Source organism: Botryllus schlosseri, chromosome 9 (genome assembly GCF_051294905.1).
Source record: "Botryllus schlosseri isolate E-star chromosome 9, Bs_hap1, whole genome shotgun sequence".
Taxonomy (NCBI): domain Eukaryota; kingdom Metazoa; phylum Chordata; class Ascidiacea; order Stolidobranchia; family Styelidae; genus Botryllus; species Botryllus schlosseri.
In genome coordinates this window covers 20,429,592-20,447,035 of record NC_137244.1, presented here as the reverse complement: position 1 = coordinate 20,447,035, position 17,444 = coordinate 20,429,592, and the positions used below count along the sequence as shown (strand labels likewise).

The 17,444-nt window shown below is 41.9% G+C and overlaps 3 protein-coding genes across 8 annotated transcripts in view; 2 read left to right on the top strand and 1 right to left on the bottom strand.

Moving 5' to 3' along the window:
- Positions 1 to 17,444, top strand: part of LOC145445955 (E3 ubiquitin-protein ligase rnf168-like) — a 306,333-nt gene that overhangs the window by 251,133 nt on the left and 37,756 nt on the right. The gene's annotated exons all lie outside the window — the stretch shown is intronic.
- LOC145445958 (putative gamma-glutamylcyclotransferase CG2811) overlaps positions 1 to 17,444 on the top strand; it is a 112,368-nt gene that overhangs the window by 62,759 nt on the left and 32,165 nt on the right. The window lies entirely within an intron of this gene.
- The window catches only part of LOC145447155 (serine/threonine-protein kinase ULK3-like), a 29,966-nt gene continuing 17,139 nt past the window's right edge, over positions 4,618 to 17,444 (bottom strand). For 4 of the 5 annotated variants that reach the window (XM_080325569.1, XM_080325568.1, XM_080325567.1 and 1 more), the window contains one exon: positions 4,618 to 5,293. In XM_080325569.1, coding sequence (XP_080181695.1) covers positions 5,277 to 5,293 — 17 coding nt within the window. In that variant the 3' untranslated portion in view covers positions 4,618 to 5,276. The remainder of the gene's footprint in view (positions 5,294 to 17,444) is intronic. The other variant, XM_080325570.1, reaches the window with a different exon arrangement.

Genomic DNA, 17,444 nt, shown 5'->3' with positions numbered 1-17,444 from the left:
CCGAGTGTATAATGGATATTAGTGCTTGTAAGTTGGCATGTGACGATGTTGTGACGTTTTGAAAGGCACTTCTACGGATTTGGGAAAAGCGGATGGTTACGGTAAGCATTGAATACAACTTTGACAACCCGTAGTGTGGTTCAGTTGAATTAAAATGGTGATAGTGACCCCACGCATCATTAATTGAATGAGGAATATACATTGTTACTCACTGAGATTAACGCAAAGAAAGGCACATTTGTCATTTGCGTTCACTACGTCTACGTCACGACGAATCTGTGACGTAACAGCATTGTTAAACAAATTTCATGCCATATGAACTGCTGACATAGATTCAGTTGCCTCTCAAAATTAGGCAGAGTAGGCTATTACATAATCATTCTGTCTGAGCAAGTGCTACTAAAATGTTTTTCTAATTGGAGCACGTTCCATAATTGCGTATTTAACTGTCGAGAGCTGTCAACACTGATCAATCCGCATGACAAATGATTTACGATAATGTGGAAACCTTCAGCTAGGAAGTCGCTTGGATTCATCTCCGAGACAATTGTTTCTATGTTTTGAGTCGCAAAGGGCCAAGAAACCCCTTTGAATATTGGTTATTCTAAGTCCATGTGTCAGTACGGTAACATGAGTCAATGGTCACAGATTCTAGGTTTAGATCAGGGGTCACCAACACGCGGCCCACGAGGTGATATTTTGCGGTCCGCGATATGATTTCAGATTTCGGAAGAACGCCTAGTACTGAAATTCATTCATCTGTTTAAAAATATTGTTGTCGTTGTTCAAAATAAGCTATTCTCCTGCGCCGACCACCACTATTCCTCACTAGCTGATACGGCCTCGGCGATGGTAATAACATTCCATGGAGGAAGAATTAGCTGGTGTGAATGGGCATTAGGCATATTGCCTTGACGCATAATGGCGGTGACACTGCCGAGACCGAGACAATTAGGAAACGACTTAGGGCTTCGCCACATGAGCATTGAGCAAGCTTCACGAGACGATGGTTTTCCAGCAAACACCGTGTCTAGCTAACACCAATATCTATTCTTTAGTCGTTGAAAAATGTGGTCAGGTATCGTGCGCAGATCATATAGTTCAAAATCGAATGAAAGTGATGATCAAGATATTTTTGTTGCTTTTGTATTAGTTATCAAAATATATTTTTTCTTTCGTGGTAACTATGCCCATCGCCCATGTCAGAACGCACGGCGTTGTACTGACGCGGTGTTAAACCGCGTGGCCTATTTTGATCTCGATATCGAATTCATGTGGCCCGCGTCCTCTACGAAACTTGAAAGAGGCCCGCGAGCCGGTTTGAGTTGGCGACCCCATGTTTAGATACTTGTATGCTGACGCAAAGCAGAAACTTCATTTCCAAGGTAATTTCAGCATTAAGCAGACTACAAGTCTACAGCAAACACTGGCGACGACCGCTCCACAAGTACGACACACTTGACTTTTTCCGCATACAAAGCCACTCATCGAACATACCACAAGACTAAACACTCATAACGACTATAATAATAACATATCACAAGAAGATGTGTAATTAGTATTAAATCGGTACAGTATGAATTAAATAAATCTTATCAGACCTCTTCATTACGAGTGGGCGCGTTCTCCATACCTGTAGCACAAATTTGGCAAAATGGCGGACGTTGCTTCAAGGCTAATGAAGTCATGGTACAAATGTAATAGGCCAACAGCCATACGCCTACTATGTGGCTGGCTATACTCTATTATAAATGCAGATTAACACAAACACGGCTGTAGAAGTAATGGAATTTATTTCTACTCAATTACAAGTAGAATTATAGATTTTTAACAAACTATACTTCAAGTAGGAAAGGAACGATCTCAAAGGTACATGAGTCTAAAGAAGTAGATTAAGACCAGAATTCCAAGAGGTTTGTTAGTCAATCGCATATAAGAGTATTCGAAATCCCAAGATGGACCTTCGTCGTAACGCAGAATGACAGTTGCTTCAAATAGGTGCAGATTATAGTAGCTACCAGAAATTACAGCACCCGGTTTCAATAACGATTTCAGTTATAACTACGATGCAAACCAATGGCAATACTGGTTTCTACTTAACAGTATTTTAAAAAAGGTAGTTGCATTTGCGCTTGGAAAACTGTTAAAGTAGAACTAGTCCAAAACCTACTTGAGCACCTTTAAACAGTTACAGCTGTTGTTCCTGTACATGCGGTGACTATCCTTCTAACATACAACCGTAAGTGAGGTGTGCGGCAATTGAAAGATCTCCAATTTAGATAGGATTAACCTAAACGGCGAAAAGTAGGCTTAAAGCGAACCCATTAGGAAAGAATGAAGTGGGTCTCGGGAGATTCTAGATTGGCTGTAGACATATGGATTGTTTTTAAGGAGGGGACGTGAAATATATTTTGCCCGAATCCTGTCCAATTCTAACAGAAAGTGGTCGTTGTTCTCTGCATTATTACATAAGTTTATGTCAATGATGAGCCAAATTGAGCGAACGCATACCGGATATGTTGAACCTTGACTGCCGGAAAAATAGTGGTGAAATCATTCGTGGGAATCATATGCCCTATGCTGACTATCTTTCAATATTTGGTTCTTCTTGGAAGCAGTTGGCACTTGGCACATACTATCACACTGAAAAGTGTTTTTAGGAATTTTTAGACAGCTCTTTATCAATAGTTATCAGGCAACCCTTACCTCTCGAACACAAGATTCGTTCAATTCAGTTTTTGTAGTGTTTTGCCATAAGCTAAATAAATTTATGAGTATGACATAACTGGATGAGCAGTTAGGGTTATGATAAGGGTATAAGTTTTATTTTACGATTTTATTTTCAGTTGGAAAAGGCTTGAAATAACATCAGTTATTGTGGTTGGATTCGGCGACCTACAATACTATTCACAGTTGTAGTGGATTTGATGTCATATACAGAAGTATTAATAATATAAATCTGGAATTCCCAGTGATTGACTATGGGTAATGTACTAATGGTTCAACTAGGGTTAGTTCGGATATTCATAATTTTCCCTATCCGGATAACGTATATATCTGTTTATTTGGAATTTATCTAACCCGTTAACCGGATAAGAACTGCTTAGTGAGACAATCGATTTCTCGAGGTTTGCATGCAAAATGGATCGTAAAATCATTACACAGTATTATTGTAGATCTACGAGTACACGCGCAGTACGAGCGAATACGGGAAAAATCACGCAAATTTAATGTTCACTGCTTCTGCAACGCCCTCCTTATAAAGCACAGTGCATAAATTGTATAGTCCTGTGGACGGGACCCGAGTTTTGTAACAAAGAGTCCGCATGCATTGAATGCTCTTTCTTCTTCCACAGAAGTGAGCTGAATAGTAAGCAGCGCTTCGTAGAGAGTGTAAAGGTTGGCATGTCGTTTCCCAGAAGCTTCAAAGACTTTTCATTCCTTTTGGACCATTCTTCTGTTTAGGTTTGGAGTACTGGAAGGACGAGTCGCTGATACTGGAATTGATGCCGACGTGATAGCTCGCTCTAATTCCTCCTTGAGAAATTCATGTGATCAGGCGCGTAGCCAGCCGAAAAACAAGGGGGATTTGAAATAAAATGGGCGGCTGCTATTTCTTTCGAACTAAGTATCAACGGAAATCAATGACGCGTGCACACACGAAACATGTTTGCAAGCGATGTCACTTTAATCACAATCGCTAATCAGCACACACTCAACGGCATATTGTCTCCATCTTCAAGTCATCGACAGATACGAGCTAACGCATGCTGGGCCCGAGACGCGATAGCTAAGCCAGCGATGATATCTTTCGTACCAGGCCTATTTCAGATGCGATTGCGTAGGCCAGCGATGATATCGTGGACACCGAGCCAATGCAGATGCGATTGTACATGTCAGCGATGGTATAGTGTGCATACTGCACAGGGCCTTTTGCAGATACGATTCTTCAAGCCAGCGGAACTAGGCTTGTTGAAGACGCGATAATCAGGCCAGCGACGATTGCCCAGCGCGCGGCAATCAATAGCATAATTACGCGATCATCTCAGCGGGAGATCACGACGAATCTCGCTAATTGGCAACACGCTTCTCGCTAATTGGCCGCGCGCAACACTGATAATAATACGAGTTATTGAAACATACTAAAAAGTGTAAAACGCATTAGCAACGATACCCTTTAAACCGGTTAACCGGAAGAATTATATCCGGATATCGGATAGAAAAAAACCTACGGTTAATCGGTTCACCGTTATCCGGATAATCCAACCCTAGTTGCTACGTCATTGACGTTTTAACGGTATAATGTACTACGTATCATTAACAACGTTATTGAACAATTTGGCCCTTTTTCGACACTGTTAGGGTGTTTTTATTATAAGCTGTCTGTCAACCCTGCGGTTGGCTATCGCAAGACTCTCGTACCCGGACGGAGACCAATTATTATCAGCGCGGGCCTCGAATGCGTGAATTTGATCTTGCGATACCTGCGTGTCGCGTGAACTTACTGGTAATAACCCTATGAATGTGAATTCACCGATCGCTCGCGTCATTACATGAATACGAACTCTGCGAATCCTTCGATGACCACAGCAAATGGAATCACAAATTCACAAAATATGCGGCCAATGAACATGTATTGTAGTACCGTGATTTAGCATTGCACACTGCACGTAGAATAACAATAATAATTAAATGAACACTTGTGCGAACGTAAACTGATTGTCACTTATTCGTGAATAGTGACTGATACATGTCGCGTGTAATCAGCGACGTACACATCTCTGGTAACAGCGCGGTCGGGTGGTAGAAATGTAGAACATTCCTAGCATTCGACAGATTGAAAATGCAGTATCACATATAATGTCAGTGAAGCAATCGAGTGGTTGGAACCAGCGATTTCCTTCAGAGATGGGAGATTCAAAAGCACTTGCTAATAATATTTTTAAAATAATATGACGTAGGCCAGTTGGTAAGGTCCAGGAGCCGGTGCAGGATCAGATTTACATAACACATAACACTTGGGCGGAATAAGATCTTTATCCACCGCAGCAGGTGAGCCTGCTATGGATTACAGTCGGTATTCCAACGCCGAGACATAATTACCTGTCCAGACTATAGGACCCTTGTGCAAATGCAAAACTATTCAACATCCATACCAGGGCAGGGTTACGACGCATGACATTGAAAAGACACATCCTTCGTAAAATAAAATGTCATTTGACATAGATGTTTTCTTGTTGAGATGGAGTGAAGCTTTGTATCAAAATATCCGTCGATCATTGCATCGAACACCCTGTAAAATATGCAGCCATGTAGGTGTGTGAAGAATGCATCTCATGTTCATACCGAGATTGAATCTCAACAATGTTACGTCGCTATTAAAAGTTAACGAAATAACATGTATATAGTATATATACCTTTCGTTAGAACGCGGCATTGGCAAGCAACTAAGCCTGCACCTTATTTTTTGATTTCATACGGAAAAAATATATTTTATTTATCGCAGTCACGTTTGACTTCATTTCTGTGGATGATACAGACGCCTTTATTGGGATCACAGAGCAATTTGGGCCGACGAGCAGGTCGAGGGTATAGCCTACCTATTGGCATTGGCATCACAGTGAATGGAAGTTTTCTCCAGCTTACAACCACACTTTATCCGTATTGGTGGTGGTGCTGACCTATCGTAGAGCAAGAGTATGCAAGCTGCAGTCTGTTATTGTATACATTTTGAATGGTGTACGATCGGCCAAATGGCTTTGGAATTCGGCTTATAGTCTAACACAGTGGTTCTTAACCTTTTTCATATCGTTACCCCCAAGAAGAAAATGATGGGATGCAATTACCCCTTTTCAAAAAATAACGTGACGTCATCATAATATCACATCATAACGTGACGTCATAATGTACACTGAAATTCCTGTTGAAAATATCATGTCAATGGGAAGGCTGAAGCTCTTTTTGTGTTATCCGGTGGTCACATCTAGACAAAAGGGAGGATAATAGACATCATCTCATGTAATTGTCAATCGCAAACTTATTTCGATACTTCGTTTTGATAGATACCATTGCAGAAAATCCTATTTCACGGCAACAAGTTCAATGACCCTACATTCGACCCTGTTATTCATAATCACTAGTGGTTAATATGAAATCACAGCAGGCATGGTGTGTTAAGTGAAACAAAATATATACAAGCGCGCAGAAATAAAAGTTAGCCTACATTCATATTTACGTCTCAAAATATTTCAGTGCAGCGTTACAAGTTCTAAAAAAAATGTCTATTACCCCCCTACCCAAAAAAAAAATTTGGTAAATTACCCCTTTGGGGGTAATTACCCCCAGGTTAAGAACCACTGGTCTAACAGAAGGCCCAAAATACTAGAATCACTAAAATATGTACATGATGAATATACCATAACCCGTAAACAACTGGCGATTATTTTGTGTCATCCTATATCCATTTTAGTCGCCATCTTTGGCCAGGGTTAGTGAGTCGTCATTTGAGATTGAATAGATATATTTGTCAGCGAGCGATTTTGTGAGGTATGCAATTTGATAAATCGAAAGTATACGGACTCGTTGTCATGGTGCTAACAAAATCGCCAAACCGAACCATGCTCATTCGCACTCTCAATATCCCAGCCGGTGCTGAATCTCCTGCGGATTTATAACGTAATCGGATCACTGGTCACTTCTCGTAAGTCTTTTCCCACGAGGAACAGTGCGATTAACAGAATATTATCGCAGTTACATTTAACACGCTGTGGATTAGAGACGGTTTTATGAATGGCCCATCGCGCGATCTCGAAGCACGCGAAATACATATACTGTTGAAGATGGCGTCACGGCTAGCAACTTCTGGTAGCCTCGTAAACATTTTGGTACTGTAATACTTGATTCAGTAAACCTATAGTTACACTGATTCCGAAAAGATATATTATTATCTGGTCAGGGCACTGGAATATTCTCTAAATCGCCCTCGCAGTCGGAAAACAGTGCTGTTACGAACGATCGCGATCGCCCCGCGGGGCGCCATAATCGGTATCTCTTATGGTCAATGGTCAAGGTCATAGAATCGCGAAGCTCTGATTGCCCGTAACGAGGCTGGTTTCCTACCTATAAGGGCACTTTAGGGGGGTTGCGGTGTCCTGACGATATAATAATATGTAGTTTTGAAATCAGTGCGATCGTAGCTTTCGTTTATTAAGACCTAATTTAATAAATATTGCGTTCGGGTCGCCAACTAATTATAGATATGGCTGTTTACGGAGCAATCAGAAAGTCGTAGCCGTATTCAGTTGGCGAACCGTGCAGTCACGTGTCTCACATCAAACCGCAGGTTAGTAATTTAATTATAATTAAAGAGCGCCAGTAAAATATTGTAAAATTTGACATTTGTCGGAACATAAACATGTAAGCAATCGCAATTGCCCTATCACCTAAGGTTAAGTAGTTGTGTACAAGTACACCCCAGTAGCAATCATACGGGCGTGTGACGTGCGGTTCCACCTCAAAGTTTATCGAGAGTTCGACCTTCCATACGCGATCGGCCAACATATTTCGAATGCAAATACGGAATATCATACCCGGGAAGGTATCATTCACTCTCAACCAGCATGCAAGCTTAGTTCCGTAAAACAAACAATGTCGCTTTATACCGGGTCTGCGATCAATCACAAATTCCAGGAACAAGCCGACCCGTGGCGGACCGTCTCTGTTTGCTTATGCGGTCGATCATGATTCCGACGACGACATGTTTTGCGAACACACCCCGACAATCATGCGCGGGTACGTCAGACCGGGTGGCGAACGAATCCCAACAACAAAATTTCCGTGGACTTCATAAGCAACTATCGAAATCGAATATAAAGTTCAAAATCGCCATGGGCATGCGACGCGTCGAATATATATCCAGATATATTTGGCGTAGGAGTATAGTAATTAAATTACCGCTATATGTCAGGGACGGGAAACATACAGCCACCCGACTGGATTTTGGGCGACCAGCAGACAGTATCCGGTCTTAATTATGTTATTGTGTCTTAATAATAATGCGGTCCGCGGACACAGTTTATTCAGTTGAAAAAACTGGTTGACAACATTGATCGACCACAGATGTCTCATTGACTTCAACAGCTATTGAAGAACTTTTACGCAAATATATTAATTGAATACTGTTTTTGGTCTCTACGCTTTAAATTTATAGTTTATATTTAATACGATTTCCTCGTTTTATAAGTGGATAAATACGCGATTAATATATCGATTCAGGTATCCGGTCCGCAAATACTTGATTTTCCCATATCCGGCCCGCCAACTGGAGAAGTTGCCGCCACAGGATTAGTGGCTAGTCGTATGTCCAAATTATAGTGTCCAGGACAGTAATCCCTAAACTGTGTGTCGCGAATCCTTTTGGAAACGTACGGTATACTTATTTCAAACGAACCAAGGTCTCGAAACATGTCTCTGCTTCATTATCGTTCTTAATGAATCAGCTCATAAACAAGCTATCTTTCCGCAAATATAATGGGCATCGTCTGCAACATTACTGCCCAGAATGTGTCGTTAACATAAGATGCGTATAGTTAATCCATTTGCAGTCAATGAATCAAGCAATCTTTCGGCAGAAGATGATGAAGAGCTGATTGCTTTACGAATCGACCCGGTTTTTCTACATCGGTAATATAAAAAAATGACGAGCTTTAGCTGTTCGCTTTCAATCCTATTCCTTGATGGGTGCAAGAAGAAATCAAAATTATATAGTCATTTGTATCGTCGTGGCTATGTGAACATAGCCTGTCTGTTTTAACTATTAGTAAAAGCTGTAAACGAGCGCAACTGGTTGAAATTGACGACGAAACGCGGGTGTGTTTGTCAACACTGCAACCTTGTTTCGTCGTATGTTTGTATCGGGGATATCTAGATATCTACATTAGGATATCCCTAGTTCGTATAAACAAACATGCAAATTCATCACATTAACGCGGGAAAATAATATTTTTAAAGCAACGTTTCTTCTCTTGTAAGTGTGCTGTCAGCATTTTATAATTTTACAATTCTGCCACAAGCTGAAACAGTTTGGGAACGAAGTCTCACACCGGCCTAAAACTCAGGCAGAGCGAGGGAACTTTACCATTGATAAGCGACTGTTTCAGCAGCTCGTGTTCTTTGACCATAAACGCTGGATTCCATTTCATTCATTATCTACCCCGTGTGCTTGATTATATACTATCCCCGAGATAGCCAAAACATCAATTTGTATAATTCTCCACTTTAAGGAGTCACCCAGCTATCAAAACACTAAGTAGTGCGGCCCCCTCCAATACCAGTTATAATTTCCACCATGGTACTAATCCTTAAGTACCGTTGGAGCTATCAACTGCCCGTGACAGCGTCAAGTAACCCCAACAAACTTTCAATCTCTCAATATAAAGCGATGTGAGGGTATATACGTGCGCAAGGTGGTCTTGCATGGCAAATCCCCGCTCGCAATTATAAAGCCATGTCGAAAGTCAACAGTACGTCTCGGGGGCCCAGCTTATTCCAATGATCGCTACGTGCGACCAGTCAGCGAATCAAAACACGCGCTCAAAATATTTCGCGCCAGGTGCGGCGGTAGCGGGGTATGCGTTGTGGGAAACGGCTAAAAGCTTCCGAGCTGAACTTGAGGCGATCCTTGTTATTCTGCCCGCGTTGACCTCTTCAATAGCGGTTGCAGAGATAGATTTACATAATCGGATTTTAATAATCGTGATATATACAATTACTATATACGATACAAAAAGTTGATTTTCCAATTATAGAACTACCTATACTTCGTAATTAAAGCTTGCTAATGGCAAGGAACTAACAAATTAATTAACCGGGCCATAACAGTTGAATTAGGTCGGGCCCCACTTTAGATCATGGGACAATTTTACATCCCGTATGCTAAAACGACGAAATATATCCCTATTTATGTTTTTAAATATACCAAGCTCTTCTTAACGGCATATTATATTTTCACATAAGTTTGTGATCGTGTATAACATATAATATACACATACGGCAATAGAATATACAGTGCGCAGCAAAGTGTACAGTTCAGTGGCTGCCAAACTTTTTTGACTCACCGCCCTCTTCTCAAGCTCAACATATCTTTACCCCCTTCCCTAAAGACTAAACGTCATTCGTAAGGTTATCCTTCTATTTTCCGTAGTATTCAAGTATGTTATATCCGCTTACGCATGTAGTTTTTTTGGTATACTTCAGTACTTCCACATTTTTCGCACCCCCCCCAACGTCTCTCGAAATTTACCTGTTTGAGAACCACTGTTATAGGTCATTAATATTGAATTAATTCATTTTTTCTCAAGCGTGGCTTCGTCATAGAATACAGATGATACATGTGATAGGGTGTTTCCAGGCGCATAGCATCATGCAGGTGAATAAGAACTGTTTTCTTTGAGCTGCGTAACGAGCAGGAATATCCTCAAACCCGTGCGGTACAATGCCACCCATCGGCGCGGTATTTTCAACCCTAGCGAGCCACGCACTGCTGTAGTGCACAACAGCTCATAACTTCTGTAACAGTATATCCATGCTGAGGAGTAAACATTTAATCCTTTCCGTTATTCGAGAAATGCAATCAATACGAAACCGGGGAAACCAATCCGAATCGGAAATGATAAGATTTACGAGCGAGAAAACAAACCCGGTCAAAGAAAAGAGCCTATAATTCACCTCGTTAGAGGTTAAAAGCGGATTGCCTCCTCGCCTAACTCATTTTTTCGTTAAAAAAACGAGACTAATACATGATGACCCTGGTGTTTGAGTTCATAAATGTATTCCTATTCCACGGCTGGGAAGTGCAACCGAATTTTGATACCCCGACGATTAGCGAAAACCAGACTTTGAGCGCAAGTCAAAATCAACAAATTCCAAGTTTTCAAGCCACTGTATATAGCCTCATCTTCGAGTGGTGGGTGCGCGCGGTTGAATACCACGCAAACTTCATAGTAACTCGAGCCCAACGCGTTTATCGCGTCACTCGTCACAGCGCCCTATGGAGAAGCACTTCCTCGCAGCCACACCTGAACTTTCAACTGTGTTCGAAAATCCGAGAGCCCAAAATAATAACCCAACGCAAAATATTCAGGACGGGTTTAGATGTAAAACGGATCTCGTTCGGACAATAGACATTTATTATCGGGTCAGTTGATTGTAAAACTATCGCACAAATATCAGCAACCATCGTAGTTGTTATCTTAAGTTTTTAAAGTTTCGGCCACCCGAGAGAGACAGCTGCTGTGACCAGACTTACACAATTAGATAATTCTAGTTGCATAATTGGACTAATTAGAGCGAAGTGACGGTCGTGTAATTCTAATCTAATTTGTGAAATGTTTCCATATGCTCGAATTTCAATTCTGATCTAATTCCTGGTTATCCTGAAAATGCTGAAGGAAAACTGTATAGTGCGAAGCGAACCAAGCTTACTGTGCAGCAGGGGTTACCCACCACCCAGGCTAGTGGTAGACCCAAATGAGTCGCCCGCGGTCGCAGTATAGCAAATATTCAAATGAGAGATTTGAAAGTCGAAGCGGAGAAGGGTTTCATATGAGCAGCAGTTGTACAATGGTCACTAGTCAGTGGTCAGTCGATCCTAAGGAACATACGAACACAGTTTTCTATCGGGGTGTTGCTCGTTTTCGTCCACGCGGAAGCTTAACGCCGTTAACGGGAATCTGGTTAATATTCCCTAGTCTTGACGCGGAGATCGGCGCTTCGGCGCACAGCGCGGCAACGCAACGGAGCCCGGAGACGCTGGTGTCAGTCCCAGTGAGCGAGAGTCTTCTGTTCTTGGTAAGGGGAGGAATCCCTGCTCAATGCTCTGCATGTCCAAGTGAAAAATTCCAACTGATCACGGATGAACGGCAGGCGTAACTGGTATCCCGTCGCATCAATCAGTACCCAAGAAAGAGCTCTTGGCTTCAAAAAGGTTGTTGACCCCTGCGTTGTACAGACATTTGCTATTCTAATGCTTATGAGAACTCAGATTTGATATGAACTTAATTTCATCCAATGTCCAAGTTTTGGCGAATTCAGTAATTCTAACACTACTCTAAATTTGTGTAGCTATAATTATTCTGATTCTAATCTAATTTGGAAAAACTGAAAAATTTCATGCTTTCCAAGACTGTGACAACTGATATTTGAGTTCATTAGTCTTTTTTATCGCGCGGGGCATGACAAAAAGGCGTAGGCCAATACGATACTGTGTGTGTGCCGAAAAATACATCAGTCAGATCTCAATGGCGATCAAGTAGAACGCGTGCGATCTGGCGCCTTATGAGCGAGTCTGGATTATTTATACCTTGTCAGAAGTCGCGTGCCGACTATGATTAATAACGATACCACTAGACCCGTGTGGGTCATGCGAGGTAATCCTATTACCCGTAGGCCATACCGGCCGACGCCCCACGGCGACATGGGTGATACAGTATATCTCAAGACGGAGCACAGTTGCTTGCACTTGTATACGATTTCGTTCGAGAGGAAGCGGTCGACGAGTGATGAATATTGCGATTCATCATTGGCTTGTTTCAACTTGCCAATACATTGCGATTTTTATCGGCAGCGTGAAATGAAAATATCTGACGGTATACGTTTTCAGTGAATGACATACTGCCGTATACTATATATTGATTATTGGGTATGTATTTGATGTCCTTATGAATACAAATTGCTATAGTATACTAAGCAGTAACGAGGTTCTTCTACTTGCTAGGGGTATTGAAGTACTGCGTACTCAAGCAGTTTGCTTTTCTTTAGACTATACTTTTACTTAATAGTTTACGGTGTTTTTAGGCGTAACCAGGCCTGGAAAAATAGTTTCCTCTGAAATCGCTACTTTACGTTAGTTCGACTTCTACTCGAGTATCAACGGTGCATAATTTGACCACTTCACTGACATTTCATTCAGCACACAGCTATTTAACCCAGAGGCGGGCAACGACGGGATATTGAGCGGCCCGTGGAAAGTTTCTACCCTGAAAGTGAAATTCTAATCTGAAAGTACTGACAAACTTTATGCATCACAAAATGAATCAAAGTTTGCCAACCTGAGAAAGATGGTTATGAAACAACTTGTTCTGTTCGGGTCTACACTACATGCATTTGCGAGGAAACATTTTCGACCATGGACATTAACAAGACAAGGCTGCGGTTCCGATAGAACTGATGTTCCCGTGCAGTCTTTCTACAGCCGACATGCACTCACAGTTCCAAGAACTTGTTGACAACATTGTTCGACCGCAGATGTCTGATCGACCTCAAAAGTTATTGAAGTACATTAGGTTAATAAATTCATTAAATGCTGTTTTTGGTCTCTATTCTTTAAAATTACGGTTTACATGAAATACGACTTATTCCTTATATAGGTGGATAAATACGCGATCAACGTATCGATACTGTCATCCGGCCCGCCGAGTACTTCATTTTCCCATGTCAGGCCCGCCGACCGGAGGAAGTTGCCCGCCCCATTAACCCATTGAATTTTTATTGTCAACGGCTTTAAGGCCAGACGAATTGATACGAATCGACATCATGATTTGAAAAGAACTTCAGCGGTGGGTTCGGCTTCACATCCATATTTTAAAAATATTTATAACTCGCAAATTAATTGTTATTTTCATGTTTCGATTTTGAAAGGTGTCACTTTCGCCCGATACTTTTTCGCATTGATACAATGTTTTTTTTTCAGATTCCTAACTAAAAAGAATGTGCAAAATTGGGACGTACGACAATTCAAAGACGTGACAGCGACATGGATCCGAATCCAAAAACCGTGTGTCGGATCACGACAAGAAGTCAGTCCCAGCCAGCTCAGATTCGGCGTGCGAGCACATGTCTCGCAGATAATTCCTGTAAATACGCGCCCCGGACGCGTTTCACACGGAGCGCCTGATAAATCTATCAGCGTTTTGAATGGGTTCACTTGAATATCGGTGACAATCTACCCCAACAAGGTCAACCGGTCTATATGACCTCATCCAAATAATATAAAGTATCGAATTACGAATGCATTCCGTGAAATTATGTAGCGGAGAGTAAGCGTCGATGACAGGCGATTTAGTCGGATCTGCCGACGGTTTGGCGCTTTCTATACGTACCCGTCGGAGTACGGTTTAGCGCAGTTGTTCCCAAACTTTTTTTGGATTGTGGCACACTTAAAAAAATAATAAAACACTTGCGGCACACTTACAAAAATTTGATTTGTAATTAAATCCCCGTCGTAATGCGTTTGCTATGCAGTATGCATATTTATACTAATATATATCTGACTGAAACGGCTACATTGCATTGTTCCCAACATTCGTCTTCAATTCCAACAAATCTCTCTCGTGCACAGCTTTTAATTTTAGTCAAAACAAAGAAGCTTCACATAGTCATGGAGATGCAAATGGCAATAGACTTCTGATTTCTCTTGCGCCTATATCATCGTGTCGGATTTGGAACCAGTCATAACTTATCATTTTTTTGTTGAAACAGCGTTTTAAATACGGGACGATCCATACATCAATGCAGTGTTTTGCTGCAGAAAGATTGATCGATTCATTCCGTCAGAATGGAATTACGACCCTTCTAAAGTTGTGAACAACAAATGCTGACAAGTACAGTACGAAATACAGTACGAATTGGTATCTGCGAATGTCCGAGACTTTCATATCGGTAATAGAAGCTTCAGTTAATCGAGGCCATCGGGTTTCCCTAAGGTTTCCCGGTATATACGAGGGTTAAAATGACGGCCCGTAAACTATAGCAGCGAGGACACACGTTTCCCCGATCGAATTTCTCACCTTGAATCGACGCTAACCCCAGATCGCGATCGAAAGAATACCGAACACGCGATTAAGGCCAGGTGCCTTCCCGGGTATCGTTCGCAAGGTCGCATACTCAACACGACCCGACTATAGACTATACCAACGCCGCGCGTGAGTCAAATTCCTGGATGTGATTATGTATCCTATCAAGACACAATTTACAGAGGTGAACGAGTCCGTGCGCTGCAAATCCATTGGCGTATTTATCAGATTTCCGTCATAGCGTAGGGTGCAAACCAGGTAGACGGCACTTTCATGTACCAAATTGTGCTGACACACCCATTCCAATTGGTGAAAATGGGTCAAATATACCAATACTTATGGGGATTGGCCAATATCCCAGGTAGTATAGTGGGTTCTGTTCAAGTGTAAAATGCACGATTTGACTCATTTCACCCATTGGAAGGGTGTGAAAGCACAATTTGGGAGCTGAAATTACCGTTTATCTGATTTACACCATAAGTTTGGGTGAGAATCCGCGAAATACACAACTCCCAAGGCGAAAGACCCTTCATCAACGGCGCTACTGCCAGGTACAGCCGGAGATATTCGCGCGCGTCGCTTGATCGGACAAAGTCATGCAAATAACAACACGAGCGTCCACGTTTCAGGTTTAAGTGAGCGCGAAGGCGAGGAGGGCGGATTTATTGTAATCCGGGGAAGGCGGCAGCGGCTGTACATTGTACAATTTTAGTGTCAAACTTAACGACGCCGTGCGAGCGGCTCGCGAGGTTACAAAGGTGAGAATTATGACCGATGGTTTCTGACCGAACGACCCCACAGTCGACGATATCGGGGCCGAAATAAAGCTAGGAGAGTAACGCGTAGAAGAGAGTAAAGCGCAGAAGACTTTATAGGAAAGTCTCCAAGCAATTCTCAAAAATTTGGTATGTCCCATGTTTTTCTGTTTTTATTACTATCTACGAGCGATGCTGTATACGAGATATTGTTTGATAGACAGTATGTGTACCAAGTCCTTTCGTCTATACATCCTACCGCTGGACTGTGTCGCAATACTGTGGTGTTATGAAGGTAAAAAAAATGATGATCACCCTCTTGAAGACTGTAACTATAGCTTTGCAGAACTGTATCTGGTAGTATTTTGGACCCATGTCCAAGACGGTCTGTGGACACATGAGCAATGAGCATTGAGCATGCCACATAATATAGCATGTGAAACTACAGTGTGTGCGTGTGGGATACCTTTCTGATTAGAATCGGGTTGTTTTAGGGTTATAAAGTCATATGCTCAAGTATCTAATGCTCAAATGTCGGTCAACGGTCTAACACAGTCATATTTATCGAAACATATTTCCATTTCATTTACATCATTTTATTAGCAATTTCCGTCAATTCAAGCTACAACAAGGATTGTGATGCAACGAAAAGAAAGCAAGGACTCGTTTGAAACGACATGGTGAAGTCAATCTACGTTATATAGTAATAAAATTGGAAGACCGTGTTACAAATAGGCATGCACAGTTGCACATTGCACAATCGTACATTCAATGCGAAGCCTTCAGAAATATCCAGAGGCGGTCAAAGTAGTCACCCTTGCTACTCAAGTAGAAGTAGAAGTAACGCCGGGATTTCTACTCAAGTAAAAATAGGAGTGGTGGTTCATATATAAGTAAGTAGGTATTCCACGCCTATCTTTGCCGGAAAACTGTCAAGCAGAAGTAGAAGTAGTCTAAAATCATAACTACTTAATAAGTAGTGCGAGTAGGCAAATTCTACTTCAAGCATTTCGAAAAGTAGAAGTACTTCGTTACTGACCACCTCTGGAAATATCTAACTTGTGTCAGAAATTCGATCCCTCAACGTCAAATCGCAGGCAAGTATCGATATCAACCTTTGCTCCTACTTTCGCTTCAGACACAACCGGCTATACCTTTTTAGGGCCATGGGCATGGTGTGTACAGAGCGTAGACGCCGGTACACATTGGGCGGACAGGTGAATCAGCAAGTGTGCCCACAAATTGTCGACAAACAATATCCTATGCGCTTTAAGTATAGCCGATACGGCAAGGTATGCCTATTGGGGGTATAAGTGAAGAAATTGTGCTGTTGCTAAATACCTGTGGCCGGTTTTATTTAAAAAACAGCAGATGGCTGTTTTCGCCAACACGTGACGCATTTCAAAATAGGTCGAGTTATTTTGTTTTCATAAAAAAACGGCCTGTCTCAAGTCGCATTGGCGCGTGCGCGTGACCGCGACGTAAACAGCCACCCGCGCCGATTATAACGCCTGGCTGAATACGATATTCGCCTTCCGACACGGGTGGTCCGCCATGTTTCATGCCGCGCGAGATACGCGAAACATGTCATATTTACACCGAATAGATTACAAATAAGCGTATTTTCTAATAATCGTCGGCTATTACTCGACGCGGGCACTTCAGAGAGAGAATCGCGCCGAAAAAGTTAGCAGTACGAAACTTTCTGATCGGGAGCGCTATAGAAGTAAATTGACCAAAAAGAAAGCGATTGAAGTCAATCCGAAAAGCATAGATGCCGAATCGTAATTGCAGGTATTATCCTCATTTGTAATGCTTCGGATAAAGAGAAAGCTCAAAG